Raw genomic sequence first — 17,277 nt, 5'->3', positions numbered from 1 at the left:
TTGTTAAAAATGTTTGATGTCATCCATTTTAGTGCTGCAACTGTAAACGTACAATAGTGTAAGAAATTAGACAAAGTTTTCATGTCCAGTAACAGAATAAAAGGCCTTTCATGAACCTATCTAGAAGTCCCCAATGCAGTAGGAAAACATGTTCATTCCCCTAACATTGCACTATATACTAGCATTAGCTTTCTTTTTAAAATTTTTTCCCTATAAGCATTTTTAAAAGGCATACCCAAAAGAGGTGTTTAATCACCACCCTCACCAAAATATAGTTTATTCTCTCTCTCCCTCTTTTTTTTTTAAATGATAGTGTAAACTGAATCCAATTCCTGGCCCCCAGAGCAAATAAGCAACCACCAGAGGCAAGAACATCCAACTGCTGATATGCAGCAATCCCCATCGTGCCCTGCAGCTCAAAAAAAAAAAAAAAAAAAAAGGTGTGAACAGGAAGTGGTCACTGAATATTGCTGCTATTACTGCCATTGCTGTCCGTGCCGTTAGTCTCTGTGGCCAGCGCCTTGTTGATGGAGTTAAGGTTGGCGTCGGAGGGCATGGCGTCTCTGCGAGGTGGCATCCTCTCGTTAATTCGGTCTAAGCCCTTGGCCTCCTCGAAGCTAGTGATCTTATGTTGTGGTGAAAATCCTTTGATAGCTAAACAGAAAATCATTAAAAAAGAGAGAAGCAAGGTTAGCCAAAGGCAAACACGGGGCACAGCTGCTGCTTCAGGTGGTTAGGGACTTCGCGGTGAGTGGGAATCCTTTAGAGGAGAACAATGTGACGGGACCTGAACACGACATGACAGACTCCTTACCATACTCGGAGATAACCAAAGGTTTGAAAACAGCCAATGTCTCTTGCCAACCAAAATGTCCTCTTGAGGTCATTAAGATGTGAGCATTTCTCTTGTCTTCATGAAAGTTTAGATCAAAGGAATCCAAAGGAGATATGTATAGAGTAAAGGTGCTTCCAGGAACAGCCTTTAGAACCGGCATCAGCTGGCCGCATCATTAGTAGGATTACTCCAAAGCCCTGAGCTAGACAGACTAGCAGATCCCCATGATTATGTCCCCTTGTGCTAGTAATACAAACTCAGTGGAATCACTCTCTGAGCCCCTAAGAATCTAACAAGGGACTGAGAGCAGAAGGTAAAGGTTGCTAAGAGGAGGAACCAACATGGGCATTTCCATGCCATCTCAGAACCCCACAAAGACCTTCTCAGCAAATGACTCTCAATAGCATCATGGAATAAATGTAGTTATAAACTCCTCTTTCCCCACTCAACTTTGGAAGCACGGGGAGTGGGAGACAAGGTAAGAGAGACTCAGAGAAGTCAGCACCAGGCCACTAAGGAGAGAAGCACTGTCTGCCCTTCAGCAGCGAACAGGCCAAACTGATGTTCATCTGGTATCCATTACTGCCTAAGTCAAAGGAAAACTCACTCTTTTGTAGACCAATGTAGACATAGGTGGTGGTGAAAGGAGAAAAGGAAAAAATTCACAATTTGTAGCCCAAATGAACTGGACTGGTTTTGGTCCTATTCAATTACAACACATAATTCTCAAAGTGGGTACAGTGAGATTTTTTTTTTCTAGTAACCCTCAATGTGCTACAGAGATAGGTAAGACATTTGTACAAGAAACTGAATGACTTTTTCAGTGAGTACACCAACCAGTGAGCTGAAAATAAAATACACAAATGGGGAACCAATGACATCAGTTTGCTTTACTCCCTGTGAAGTGCAAGCCAGAGATTGAAGGGCCAATCACCAATGCTGAGTGGGCATCTCCATGGTGGATTGAGGACAATCTCATGGTACTTTTATCCTCCCCACCTTATTTAGAAAAAAAAAAGTACAGCAGTTTCAAGCTGAAACTTTGCCAGCTACTCCTACACAAATGTGCAGTGCCTTTCATTAGTATGGATGAGATTCTTAAAAGGTATACACACTTGTTTCAAAGCTCATTATAATAACGATGAGAAATAGATTACTCCCCCTCTTCATTTTAAAGGTTAGCATAATGGTGATTAGTCAACCGTGAGAGGAAGAAGATGGGAAAATGGGGAAAGACCAAGGCCCAAAGCAAAGCTTCTTAATTCTTCTGTAATTCGGCAATAAATTGCAAAATTATAGAACTACATAATGAGCACCCACCCTGAAAACTAAGTCAATTATTTTCAGGAATAAAATAATGGCATGAAGTGGTACCCTACTCTTTTTCTAAACTATTGTAAATATCATTCACCATAATTAATAAATATGAAAAAATTTGTCACCATTGTAATTTATGAAGCGATTTTATGAATTTAAATGGCAAAAGTGGAACCTCTAGGTTTTAAAATCCAATAAGATGGGAGCATAGAAATTAAAATCTAGCAAGAACAACTGATATTTCTGGGATGGGGCTCCATTGCTAATCATTTTTGTCTATCCTGGTAAGGAAGAATGTGCTCTGCTGTAGTTGCTGGTCAGACAATGGGTATTAGCAATTTACATTGGTAGTAAACTTAACACAACACAGAGTCACAGAAACCACAGAAAACAGCCAAACTATCAACAAGAATGCACACTGCAGATTAAAATTTGCCAAGAGGAATAGAGAATTCCCACATAAATAGCAGTTTGCTCACTGCTATTTAGGAAGCAGTTGTATTTTCTCTTACAGTGCTGTCGTTTCCCCTACTATATCCAAATCATGTACAAATTGTAACTCTAAAGTGTCAGTTTTTACATCATACCAAAGGACCATATGCACACAATTTTGGGAAAAATAAGAAGTTACCTTGCAAGAACAAAATACAACTGAAGAATTTTGTTTTAAAGGGGAACTTCAAATTATTCTTTTTAAAATTTTCCAAGGAGATGGCATATATGATACTATGTGACATACAGTTCTCTTATAACCATACTTTTAAAAGGCGATTAATTAAAAAGTAGTCACTAATGGGTCAACTCTGTTGTCCTTGAGCAGTGCTAGGACACAATTAGAGATGGTATAATTATTGATTTTCCCTGCGGCTCCTAGCATAGTGCCCGGCACATAGCTCAGTAAACATTAGCTGAGCAACTGCTTGATAGTCACTGACCTTGTTATTGGATACTTCCAAAGACACTAGATATGTTTAGACTATTTAAAATATTTTTCTGGTGCTAACTGTCCTATGAATTCTAATAGGGTAAAATTGATAAAGCCAAAAGAACTGTTTATCTTATATACATCGGTCTCACGTTGGAGTAATTTTAGAGACATAAACTAATACTGAGCTACAACAAAGCATTATTCAAATAAACTTTTTTGGCTGCAAACTTCCAAACACTAGAAATTAATAAATTTGTTTTTATTCTCTCCTTTTTCAGTGCTGCCTGAAAGTGATTTGAGGGAGGGACATGGTTCAGCTCAAAGAATATTGTTTTATGTGTTACTTGCCAATACAGCTGCCATAACCCCCACCCCACATCAGTCAAGATATATAATCCTTTTGTTTTCTGTGATTATACTAGGTTCATTGTATACAAAAGTCAAACATAGCTTTAAGGGAAAAAAACAAACAAACAAACCATAGAAGGACATTTTCCCCTTTAAAGCAAGAACATTTTGGTTAATACTGAGCCACAACTGTTAGCCCAACACCCACACACTCTGTACAAGCTACAGCAAAAAAAAAAAAAAAAAAAAAAAAAAAAGAATACACCCAGCAGAGCCCTTATCTGTTGCAGGTACAACAGAAAGGGGACTGGCCAATTTACCTTCATCAGCCTCAATAGCCTCAACAGTAGCTGAAGAGAAGAAAGGGGGTGCAAAATGAATGAGAAAAATGAGCAGAGGATTTTTTTTTAACTCTAAGAACAAATCAGTGACGATCAAAGGAGCTATGAGAACTAATGTTCCTGTAAGTGCTGGATTCTGGCACAGACCACAAAACAGAAATGCTAAAAAGAAAGAGGAAACACCACATGCAAAATGATGACTTTAGTAAGAGCTGGATACAGCTATCTGAGTGAATACAGCTATCTGAGTGAACTGCTTTGGCTTTTGCTTGCTAATTAAACAAAACAACTCTTTAGAAAAACACTCAGGAAAGTTGTCTTTCACTTGGATTGCATGGACAGGGGATTATGTAAGTGTAAAATGTGTTTCTGACTCCAGAGCACTGTAAAGCTGTTGCTATACTTGACGATTTGCAGTTTTAAAACGCCAGACAAAATGGCAGACCTTGAAGCAAAGCCATGATGTCAGTGGGATCATTCACACTGTCTCATATTAAACAGCACTATTTCTTCCTGCAATAAAAAGGCAGGGGAGGGGAAAGATTGAAAGGGACATAAAATTAATATGGCCATGTTATCAATGCATGGGCCTCTTTCAAAACAAACATGTTGGGGTGGGTAGACAAGAGAGTAGAGGATAAAGAAAAGAGGAAGAAAATGATATAGGCTGGTCCTCTTTCGCCAGACAGACCAATTTAAGATCACTTTTCTTTTCCTTATTGGAATGTCAGTTTTGGAAATGAAATTCTTGAAATGTTACAAATCAAGTGGTAACATGGCAGCAGCTGCAATAATTCTATCAGCGTTATAAAAAAAAAATAGGCAGCAGAGAAACTGAAACCTCCTCTGTGAGGTTTCACATATACTGAAGCAGCATATTTCGGAATCAGAACTTGAAAATTCCACTGCTGTATCAGCAAGTTTTTATAGTAAGGTTAGGGTCTATAGGTGCATGAATCTTTCAGTTGTTAAAGCTAATTGATATTCCCTTAATTAAATGTTATAATGCAAAACTTCTCTGTAACTCCAAAATGTTTAATGTTAAAATTCTATCCTTTGATTTTATTTTGCATTTTTCTTATAGTTTAAGGTTTTGAAACTACAGCAACTGCCAAATCAACATTACAGTGTACTTGGAGTGTGTTCTAGTTTCCTTATGGCAAAAGTGGTGGTTACTGCCATGGAGAACAGCTAAACAGCAAAGCTTTTATACAAATTGAAGGATGTCAGACACTGATTTTGAAGTTTTATTAATGTATAAAGTTTAAAATGTATGCTAAGTTTTCAAGTCCTTAGAACAAATGAGGTTCTGATCCATTTCTTTTGCCTATCTATGTGTGTGTGTGTGTGTGTGTGTGTGTGTGTGTTTGAATTCAACACAGAATAACACAAACCAATGGGTTTTAAATAGATGAAAAGACAATCAAAAAACTGAAGTTTAAAATGCAGATGAAAATCTGGAAATGAAACAAAGAATTGTAAGAACTTAATTGTAACTTATATTTAAAGTAAGACAAAAAAATCTGGAACCACACCAGCACTGACATATAATGTGTACTGCCCACTATTAATGAATTCTTCGAAAGCAAATGAGGCCCAGAGTTTCTGATAATACACTTGTTATGTCTTAATATGTGTTTATCAGAAACTGTAGAATTCAATCAGGTAGAGGTGCATTTTGTGCACACAAATGATTTGTTTATGCTAATATTCTACTGAGCTTTGGTGGGAATACTTTTATGTTTTTATAAAGTTCTAAAACAGTTTCTAGACATAAATTTAAGGGAGAATTTGCTTCTGTATTATGTAGTTTCTTATCTTCATTTAAACTTTTTTTTTAGTTTTGGTGGAAACTCAAATACAGTGATTTTTAGAATAAATTCATCTGAAAATAAAAAAAATTACTGAACTGCTGCTAGGATATAAACGTTTAATAATATATTTTTCTTTAGTTGATCATTATTCCTTATGTAGAGGTATCTAAATAGTATTACCATAAAAAAACCTGAATCTTCTAAGATGAAGGACAGGGATGGAAAAGAAAATATGAGAAAGATTCAGGGAAAGATACAAGAAAATAAGAGGCTGATTGCTTTAAAACTTCTAATGTGATTTTGTTTTAACTTTTCCCTGTGAAAGTCTAATCTAATAGCAAAATTTATACATTATTAAAATTATATCTTAACTAACAAAAATACTAGTTAAAATTGATAACAAAAATAACAAAATAAGAGTAAAGAATGGTGCTAACATGATTGCCACTAGCCACGTGTAGATACTGAAATTCAATTCAATGAAAATTAGAAAAAATAAGTTATTCAGTTGTACTAGCTATATGTCAAATGCTCATTAGTTATATAGTGCCAGTGGCTTTTACAGATAAAGACATTTTCTATCATCATAAAAGTTCTGTAGAAAAGCACCACTGTAGAAAGCTATGACTTTAACATCAAATTTTATCTTAGAGAAGATGTTATCATTCTCTTTCAAAATCAAAATGTAGTTCTATTCAGTTTCCTATTTTAGATTGATATATCAAAGACACATTTGACTTCCAATTTGTAATTGAGTGGCTAATGAAATTAAACTTTTTATATTCTTGTGTTTATCAATAAATCTGGAGTTATAGGTGTGTGTGTGTGTGTGTGTGTGTGTGTGTGTGTGTGTGGTTGTGTGTAGGTTTATTTAATCAATCAGATAACCAACCAGAAAACCTATTACATATAATTAAGAATTTTTTTTTTTTTTTTAGCAACTGATTGGCTCCGAGTTGTCAAGCTTACTGTGGGCGAGCTGAATGAGTTTCTTATCGCGAGGACTGAATACGTGGATTCCTATGTACATGAGGGAAAGAGGAAGGGGTAAGGGCTCTGTTGCAGTAATGAGGGTGCTATTATGTTGGACATGATTGACCTGATGTGGGGATTTCAGACCTTCTTCCAACCAAAAAGAACTGAAGTCTGAGACAGAGCTTAAATGAGTAAGTCAGTCGGGGCTCTAGGACACGGCTGGCTGCGATGCTCCGGCACATGCCGTACCACTGGGCCTGCTTACCGCTTTGCAGGGTTTGCTTCCCTCCAGAAAGCACTCCGCTGGGGAGCATGCCGGTGGGGGTCAAGCCTTTCAGCGTCAGCACACTCTCACTCTCTTCTCTGCAAGGCACAAAGAGGGCAGCATTAATGTGTGTGTTCTTTTGTGAGAAAGTTAGTGAGGCCCTCCACAACTTAGTGAGACCCTGTTTCAAAATAGAGAATAAAAATAGTGCTGGAGGTGTAGCTGGGAGGTAGAATGCCCCCAATTCAATTTCCCCGGTGCCGCAAGAAAAGAGAAAGATGATTGTATGTCCACGTAAGAACCCACATTTACCTCTCTTGTTGGCATCTGGAGGGGTGTGTGTGTGTGTGTGTGTGTGTGTTACTGGGGACTGATTGCACCCAGGGGCATTCCACCCCCAGCCCTATTTTATATTTTGTAAAACTCTCACTAAGTTGTGGAGGGCCTCACTAAGTTGCTGAGGTTATATGTGAATCAGCAATTGTCCTGTCTCAACCTCTCAAGTACTGGGATTACAGTTGTGCACACCATGATGCCCGGTTATTTTATTTATTTATTTTTTAGACTTAAAATTTACCATAGTTTTGTACCTTTATATAGACATAGGTTATATAAATGATTGCTATCATAAAGTTAATGATGCAACTGTGGAAGTACAGGCTCTTCTAGAAAACAATTCTGACTTTGTAATCAGGCCTTACAATGCACAGTGTTGGGCTTGCTCCAGGTTAATAGGAAGTGTGGTCAGAGCTAGTGGAGATTGGAGGTGTAAAGGTTTTCAGCCAAGGATCAGCAATAATAAATGAACTTGACTTGATATGGGAGGGAAAAGAGAGTATATGGGAGATTAAAGTAAAAAAATCCTGAACTACGTATTAAAATACCAGGAATTACTTCAGGGGATTGATTATTAAAGAATGTTGACATTATATAGTAAGCACACAAAATAATGGCAAATGGCCAATAAAGCAAATGGTAAATTTTGTTAATCACTTTGATTTCCTAATAGATTATAAGGGTTAAATAAGCATGAAATAAGAATAATTTTATATCTTTACACATAGCAGATGCTGCAATCCTACATAGGCAGAAAAACTTTATAATACATAAATATATACATGCAAACATGTATTTATGATGTTTCATCTGTATAACTACCCAACATATTTATGAAAATATCTAACATGGCTGAAAATGAATTATTGAACTCCTCCTCAAGCCTGCTACTTCCTCAATCAGTCCTCATTTCAGGGACTAAAAAGTTCATCTTTTAATTGTTTAAAGAATGAATCATCCTGTGATGTCTTTTATCCTTTCTCATTTCATACTTTTTCCATTAGTGAATTTTCTTCTTCTCTCTCCCTCCCTTCCTCCCTCTCTCTCCCTCCCTCCCTCCCTTCCCCTCTCGAACCTTATTCTTCCCAGCTCAGCCTCCCAAGTACTGGGATTACAAGCATGCACCACCACAACCAGCCTTCCATTAGTATATCTTGATGGCTCTACCAGCAAAATATTGTCAGTATTTTATCACTTCTCATCAACCTACTATCTCATCACTTTTGAAAACATCTTTATTGATACATAATTAATGGAGCATATAACTCACCTATCTATGGTATATGATTCAATTTGTGGTTTCTAGTACCAGGACTATCAATTTTAGAACCTGTCATCATCCCCAAAAGAAGCGCTACCCCTCCAAATCACTGCCTGTTTCCTTCAGCACTAACTCCTCATCTATTCCTGCAGTTGTTTCCTCTGTGCTTTTCAGGCCATGACACTGTACACAGGGTCTCTGTGCCTGCTTCTTTTGCTCAGCACTGGCATCTCTTACCTGGAGTAAGCAGCCTCCTAAGTGGTCTTCTGCCCCATCCTTATCACGTGTCTGCTCCCTCCTCCCATCCCTACTCTCAGCCTAGCAGCCAAATTGAGCCTTTTTATAGTAATGCCAGATCCTGTCTCTCCCTCCAAACTCTCTCAGAGTAAAATCTTTAGAGGTACCACCAGCCCCTACCTACACATGTCCCTTCTCACCCATCTCTGGGCCTACATTGCTACCTATGTCCGCTTCCCTTAGGGTTCCTCAAATACTTGCAGCAACCAGACTTGCTTTGTTGTTCTCTGCCCCATGGTATCTGTGTGCTCAACTCCCTCTGCCCCTCCAAATCTATCCTTCAACACCTTCTAATGCTGTTCAAAACAACACGACCTCCACACTCCCTATGTTCTCTTGCCTTTTTAATTTTCACCTGTAACACTTATCACTACTGAAAAGCAATTTTATTTCCATGCTTGTCTTTGGTTTCTGTTGGCTACTACATCCTGCTTTGGCTCCACAGACTTCCTGAGAATAGGAATTCTGTCTTCTTTGGTCACTGCTGCAAAACACTACCTAGACTTGATCGGTATCTTGTACAAAGACCACACTCATAAAATACTCACTGAAAGAATAGGTAAAGAAAAAAGTGAGTAGGAAATGAATTTTAAGTCATTTTAGATATCTGTCTCCTTTACTGCAGAATTTACCTGTATTACAGTTGACATAGTCAATTGTTTACTTTCATGCAGATATTTCAACATTGCAGGCTTCTGAGATCAAATCACTAGAGGCTACATCAAGAAGATATATCCTGAATGCTAATGGGTGGATCTGAAAAACTATGGAGTGCTTGTACAGTAACAAACACATTTTTCTTCTATATTTATGTTTGCAATCAGGCTTTAAACTCATGACTGGTTATCATTCCTACAGACAAAAATCTTGCTATCAAATTCTACATTAAAAACTGGACTGCTCAAACAGAAAGCAATGGAAGCCTGTCATGCTCTGAGAAGTTTAACTGAATTATTAGCTTCTTACTTACAAAATTTTTCTGGAAAAAAAAATCTTCAAAATTTCTATTTTTTACCAAATGTTAGAATTATCTTTTATTGAAAAATTACACCTTTGGGCTCACATACCCTCAGGCTAAAATACTGATCATATGAGAAGGTAAAAAATGCTATTTAGATATTCTGAGCTTCAGTTTACCTGTCTATCAAATCACACCTATAATTATAGAATTTCTTTAAGGATTTAACAATATATTTTATATAAAAATCCTAGAACAAAATATGGCCTCCCTTCCTCTCTCCTTCCTTTCCCTCCCTTCCTGCCTCACCCCCTTTGCCCTTTTCATTCAACTAGATCCCTTACCTTCTCAGTTAGCTCTCATACCTGCCTCAGCCGATCCATGTCCTCAAATGATGAGGCCTCATAATTTCTGAATTCTAATAATCTCTGCTGATTTCTCATTCTAACTGCTCTTCTCTCTGTAGCATTTTTTTTTTTTAAACTGATGACCCCTGTTCCTTCTGGAGAGGCTCTTTTCCCAGGGTTTTTAACACTTCCTTCTCTCTTGTTTGCTATCTCCATCTCAGTCCCTTGACTGACTGTTTCTCTCTATCTTTAGCCCTGGCCACATATGGCTCTTAATCCCTGGAAACATGGCTAAGGTGAGTTGAAAGGTGCTATAGATGTATACTACACACTAGATTTGGAAGACTTAGTGAGAAAAATAAGGATGGAAAGTATCTCCTTAACAAGTGTGACACTGATTATATGCTGAAATAATTAAACTCTAAACATATGTGTTAAATAGTTTAGATTTCTTTTATTGTGATTCCTAGAACATTTAAAATGCCAGATGTGAATAGTACTACATTTTTACTGAAAAGCACGGTTTGGAGGATTTCTTTTCCTACTTTTCATTTTTCCCTTTAGCAAAACCATCCACTTAAGCAGCTGCAGTCTTTTTATTTTTTCCATTTTGTTCATTCTCTGTCTGCATTTATAACCCTCATGCCTCTCTGAAGTTCTAATTTCTAACTGCCTCTAAATGAGTGTTCTCCCAAATCCAACTTATTATAGTCTTCCCTTTCATACCTGTAAGATATTTAAAAGGAGAAATACCCGCTCTTTTGTAGACAGCAGCATCCTATCAACCACAGGCCAGTACTTCTGTAGAACATTCTTAGAATCTATTTCCTTCCTCATCGCTCCTTGCATAGGTAAGAGTTCTTGTGCAATAATGGAAATTACCCTGGTTAGTTTTAACAGTATGTAGATGTTTAAGAGGGTAGTAGAAAACTTACAGAGCGAGAAGTAAACTTGAACTCTCTGCAGCCTGTACTAAGTACTACAGCCCACACTCATTATGGGGTCAACTCCGTGGAATGCTACATATATCCACCGATATTCAAAGCCTTCACATAGGCTCACACTAACACTGTGCTGTTAGCCCCCAACCCCCAAATCCTGAGGCAGAAGCTCTTCCATTGCTGCCTTCTCAAATTACACACTGGACAGAGCAACTGCCTTCCCACTTGTTGCTTCCTGAAGATGCTCATTTTGAAACAGAAGCCTTGTGTGCATTAATCTGACTGGTAGATCCTAGCCAATATGCTCGCACCTTAACTGCTAAAAGACAGTTTCCTGGTTCCCTCACAACATTCCAAGTTTCTGAAATATGAGGTCTGTGTTTAGTAGCTACACCAGACAAATGTATACCACCATCTTTGTTCATTCATCATGGTCTAGGTTTATATTTGTTCCTTCCTTTGCATTCTTCCCAAAGCCTGGTCCAATCTTCTGATTACATAAGTGGCTTCCTAAATATTATTTCCTGCCACCAGTGAGTCATGTTGCTAGCCAGTCTCCATACTGGCATTAACATATCTATCTAGGCATGAGCTACAACAAACCTCATCCCATGAAAAAAATTCCATGATTCCTCACTGCATACACCCAGAAGAAATGACATCCTTTATCATGGTTCTCAAAGGCTTATGGGTCTGGAGTTGCAGGTATTTTAGCCTCAGTTTTGACTACATTCCTCCCTCATGTCTTCTATCACCCAGCACTCTGACATACTTAGAATCATATTGAACTACATCGTTCACTTCTGAGAAAGAATCTCCTTAGTCATGTTGCTCAACTGAATGAGTTTGAACGTGTTGCTGAGTCTCTCAATTTCCTCCATAGTAAATGGGGGGGGTCACCTCAACCTTGCAAGTTTGCTATGTGGATTACTATCCAATGTGCATGACATGGGGCTCAGCACCAGTGTTTAGCACGCATCTCATAAAAGGATGCCACTGAAATTGCTTCTGGGGCTGTGTGACCATGCCCCTGATGCTCTGCCCTCTTCCAGGAATGCACTGATTACAAGAATTCTACACACTGGAATCCAGTCTATCCTTTGCTACACTCCTCTAAAGTTAAGCTCTTCAGGAACATTCCGTTCAGAAAATACAAGGGCTCCTTCCTGTCCAACGCCACAGCAGAGCATCTGTTCACATATTTAGTCCCCATTAAAATGGGGACTTTTATAATAATAATATAAGACATTGTCTTATATTATTCTGTGTCTGTTATTCCAAGTTATTTATCTCCATTACTTAATTAAAATTCTGATTTTTTCCTCCTATAGTACTGGGAATTGAACCCAGAGGCATTTTAGCCCTGAGCTACACGTCCAGCCTTTTTTTAATATTTTTTCTTTGAAATAGAGTCCCACAAGGTTGCTGAGAATCTCACTACATTGTTGAGGCTGGTCTCAAACCTGTGATATTCCTGTCTCAGCCTCTTTTAAAACTCAGTCCTCAGTTTACTTTTCTGTGAATGTGATCTTTCTGTATTCTATATATGTCCTACAGGTAAATTTATTATAGGAGAGCAATAACATATTTTTTTACTTTATCAATATGTGTACTATTAAGCCATTAATCATCATTTGGATAAATTAGTCCATTTCTCTCAGAATACTGCATATTATCTAGGAAAATTTAATTTACTTAATTAAACTTAAGTAAATTATAGTGAATTCTCAAGAAAATACTTTTTTTATAATCCATGCTTAATAGTAAAATTCATGATCCATTTTAAACAATTAGTATATTGAAACTGAAACATTAAATCACTTTTTTCCTATAAGTGATTTATTAGAATATCACAAGTTTCCATGAGCAGCTTTGTGGTTGATGCCCAATTCCTGGAGATCTAGTGAAATGTACTTAATAAATCCATCTTTTTACCACAAAGCCAGAATAAAAATATAAGGGATTATAATATCTTTCCAATCCATGCTTAATAGTAAAATTCATGATCCATTTTAAACAATTAGTATATTGAAACTGAAACATTAAATCACTTTTTTCCTATAAGTGATTTATTAGAATATCACAAGTTTCCATGAGCAGCTTTGTGGTTGATGCCCAATTCCTGGAGATCTAGTGAAATGTACTTAATAAATCCATCTTTTTACCACAAAGCCAGAATAAAAATATAAGGGATTATAATATCTTTCCCTGTCTCATAAGATGCTCAACCTATTGCAAAATAAATGTGTCTCAAATCCTGCAACAAATAAAGAGATAAAATATGATACAATCCATTTACAGACACTTCTTTACAGAAATAATTTAGTAGATTGCAATGTAACTAAAGTAGCAAGGAACTGCCAATTTTATTTAAGAGGAGAAAAATAAAAGCAAATACGTAGTATCAAACTGTTCCTTACCAGATTAAAGTATTAAAACAGTTAAGTGACACCTACTAAAATTCACAACAGAAACAGAAGGAGAGTGATCCCACCTGAGAACTGAGAACACCCTGGCCATCTTGCCTATAGCTCTGATCTTGTTTCTTATCACCTCCTTCCGGGCCGCGGCTGTCGCTCCTGTAGGTTAAAATGGAGAGTTTAACAGTCAGTGTTTTTTTTTTTTTTTTTTAATCAAACTGTAATTATTTTGTAAATCTAGACATGTAACACACTATCATAAGGAAAATCAGGTATTGGTTTCACCCTGTTAAGAGGATTCATCTTTAAGGAGAATTTGAACAATCTATGCTTGGGACCATTTGTAACAGGATGTGATTCTTGGGGAGTAGTCCTCCAAATGCCAGAGTAACTTGACAGAACTCCAAAGGGTCGGGTGGGGAAGGGAAAAACTGAAGAAAAAAATCACTGAGCAGATAAAGGCGGGTGCCTATCTTTCTCTTCTAGTTGAGTTTCTCTTCTCTTCTGCTTATAGGGGAGCTCACGCAATGGCAGGAAGAATGGAGTATCTAGCATCTTCTAACTCATTGCAGTCTCCTGCAGGGAAGTCTACATTAGGAGATCTCCGTAATTGACCAACTAGGGAGCCTTGTAACTCCCTGTGCCCCTTGGAAGCTCATTTATACCGCTTACTGGCTCTAACACATTTGTTTTAGCACTTGATGTTCTTTCATCTTGTGATTGGTTCACAGATTTTAGAAGAAAAAGTGAAAAACGAGACGGGATTTAAGCCAAAGGCAGAGGTGCTCCCTGTGCGAAAACGTTACGCATGTTCTGTCCAGGTAAGTTTTACATCTCATTCCATTTTTCAAATAAAAAAAATGTATACATGGCTTACTGTTACTATCAATATGTCTAAAAATCATATTTCTTCACAATACTTTATGACCTTTAATGAAGTCACTTTGCTTTTTCTTTCAAAATATATCTGGTGGAGAAAACTCAGAAAAATAACTTTTAAAAGATTTTTTATAATACAAAGAAAAAAAGGATAAGCTATCCTTTGAATACATAATATGAGACTTTATGAAAAGTGCTAACACAAGTAGATTGTCTTTCTATTTTACTGCCTCTAACATATATAATAAAATGTTCTTTTTCAGACAAAATTAGAAATGTTCTTAATCAGAAAGAACAATCTGTCACATAATTTGCTGAGACTGGAATCCATAGGTGATAACTGGTATACCGTTTGCCCTTTTAATCCATGATAAGAACACATTTTCTGACTTTTTTTTTTTTAAGGAAAGATCCCTGTTATTTCTCTTGGAGGATTTTTATGAATGCAATTTGGAAGAATCTTTTTAATTCTTTGATAAAGCTCAAACAGTTAATCACCACCCTAATGCTTCTTCAAGAAAGAAAAGTTGAAACAATACATAATTCTGAAATGGCTTGAGAAAAGGTCTCTGCTTTTCTCTCCACTCCAAGAAAGGAGAAACCCAATGGGCCACTTTCTTTGCCTGGGTGGGCTAATTTTCCCAGTTGATGCTACTGCATATGGGTCCCTCTGGCGCATGGGTGCTCTCTGGAAGATGGGTACCAGTAAATGAGCTGTCTTCTACCTTCCCTTTGACCTGAAAGAAACCCACATTTTTCTCCATTTCTTTGTCTCTTGTGGTAATGGCACCATACCAGTCACCTCCCCACGTATCCAATGGGCAGGATTTACTATACAGCCAACTGTTTTGCCTGCAGATGGAGAAAACAAATCCATGCAGGAGAAAGCCATTCTTTAATTCAGTTCCTCTGGTACTCAAGCAGAAACATGTTTATTTTTTTCATTATGAGTTACTTATTTACTGGCCATATCCTTGTAGGGGAAAATTCAGTGTGTGTACAACAAAACTGATGTGTGAGAGTTTAATAATATTTGCTATCTATGTTTTGTAATTAAAATGTTTTGTACAACAAATTTTTCCCTGGTAACCATCTAAAAGGCTAAATTCATTGTGCTTGAATTTTAGATAATTAATAACCAAAAGACAACTAAAGGAGATCTGTTAAAAAAAAAAAAAAAAAAAAAAAGAACAGTGGGCCAGGTATGGTGGCGCAAGCTTGTAATCCCAGCATTTGGAAGGGAGAGACCAGAGGATCAGTGGATCATGGCGCACCAACAACCTCAGTTATTTAGCGAGGCCCTTCACTACTCAGTGAAACCCTGTTTCAAACAATAAAAAGACTAAAAAAAGCCGGGTGTGGTGGCGCAGGCTTGTAATCCCCGTGCTTGGGAGGCTGAGACAGGAGGATCGCACAGGTTTGAAGCCAGCCTCAGCTACTTAGTGAGGCTCTCAGCAACTTAGTAAGACCTTGTTTCCAAATAAAGTATAAAATAGGTCTGGGAGTATAGCCCAGAGGTAGAAAAGCCCTTGGGTTCTATCCCCAATACCACACCCCCCAAAATGTATCCATTTCAATATCTCACAGCACATAGTTCAATAAAAATATTGAGGAGAAGAACATGTTTTTCAGAATTTTACAACCTGAAACATGCAAATACAATTAAATATTAAATATTTTTGGCACTGTTCTGCTTAAGTTGTGGAAATGTACTGCAGTACCTCTGGTTAAAATTCAGTATACTAAAAAATGAAGACACATAAAACACCTCTAATATAAAAATGTTGGTAACTATTTTTTCTTGCAAATACAAAAATATCATTAAAAATTATAATCTCTTATTTTAAGTTAGAAGTACCAAACTGAAAGGCAATATTTCACATGGTGAGCAAACAGTAATTTTAAGTAAAATTTCACTTTGTATTTCCTCTGAAAGAATCCTCACTTCTTTTTTTGGCTTCTCTTTTTCAACTTTTAAGACCAGATTCTCTTTTATGCCCACGGCATTATGCTACTATTTCTGGAATCTAAGCAACTCTGCACACTCAATTTTCTTCCAAGTCGGGAGACTAATGTACAGACCAAGTGAATACTTAAAAATTTGTTTTTAACATGTGTCCTTCTTGTCCTTAACTCTGCACCTTTCTGAGTTCTTATGATATCTGTGGTGGGTGGATTTCAGCCTCTGAACAAAACTCAGAGAGGAAAGGCCCAGTGCTAGGTGAAGAGAGATTCAATTGCATCCAGTATCTACTACTCCTTACAGTTACTACCATGAGCTATTCCTACAGATCCCTCAGTTTGAATTGAACCAGGGCTGTGCAGAAAGTGCTACATAGAATACAACCTCTTATTCAAATCGAGCATTCATTCATTCCTCCATCAAATATTCATGTAACTCCTATAGTAAATAGCGTGTTGTGGACAGTGACAAAAATAGGCTTCAGAGGATCATGGGAAGAACCACAGTAGACAGTGGCAAGTATTACAGTGGAGTGTGCTGGACCTGACAGAGTCAGCTGGCAAGAGGATATAGTGTGTAGCTCTTCATAATTCCCAGTGCCCTAAACTTATGCTGGTGGCTTGAAAGCATCCTGGGGTAGAGTTTATACCATGGAAACCTGCAAAGGCTATAAATCAGGGCCATTTTTCCCCAGGAGGGCAGGTTGTTAAAGATTTAACAACACACCACTGGAAATAACTGTTAATCACCTGCAACATTTTTTTTTTTTTTTACCAAAATATGAAGAAGATCTTAAAGGATCTTACTGAGGAATAAAAAAAAAACACCAACATGAGGGAGAATAAGCATTTTATATAGAGAACTTTTAAACATGTGGAGATAGCCAAAAAACATTATATAGTTAGAAACAGAATGTCCTCCGAAGAACTCATAAGTCAGTGTTCAGAGATGATGTAACTGAGTCATGAGGGTTGTAATCTCATCAGTAGATAAGTCCACTGTAATGAACATACTGGGTGGTAATCTATGTAGGTGGGATATAGCTGGAGAAG

General features: G+C 37.3%; 1 protein-coding gene across 3 annotated transcripts in view; it reads right to left on the bottom strand.

Moving 5' to 3' along the window:
• Positions 1 to 457: 457 nt before the first annotated feature.
• PPP3CA (protein phosphatase 3 catalytic subunit alpha) overlaps positions 458 to 17,277 on the bottom strand; it is a gene marked incomplete at both ends in the record, with an annotated part of 322,166 nt that continues 305,346 nt past the window's right edge. For 2 of the 3 annotated variants that reach the window (XM_080697540.1, XM_080697541.1), the window contains 3 exons: positions 458 to 654; positions 6,824 to 6,921; positions 13,458 to 13,542. In XM_080697540.1, the coding sequence (XP_080553666.1) occupies positions 458 to 654; positions 6,824 to 6,921; positions 13,458 to 13,542 (380 nt within the window). Of the gene's footprint in view, positions 655 to 3,748; positions 3,779 to 6,823; positions 6,922 to 13,457; positions 13,543 to 17,277 lie in introns of all 3 variants that reach the window. The other variant, XM_080697539.1, reaches the window with a different exon arrangement.

The sequence above is a fragment of the Muscardinus avellanarius genome (assembly GCF_963383645.1).
Source record: "Muscardinus avellanarius genome assembly, chromosome: 6".
NCBI classification, from domain to species: Eukaryota; Metazoa; Chordata; class Mammalia; order Rodentia; family Gliridae; genus Muscardinus; species Muscardinus avellanarius.
Note: the sequence above shows the minus strand (reverse complement) of the source record. Positions and strands in the feature narration are given on the sequence as shown.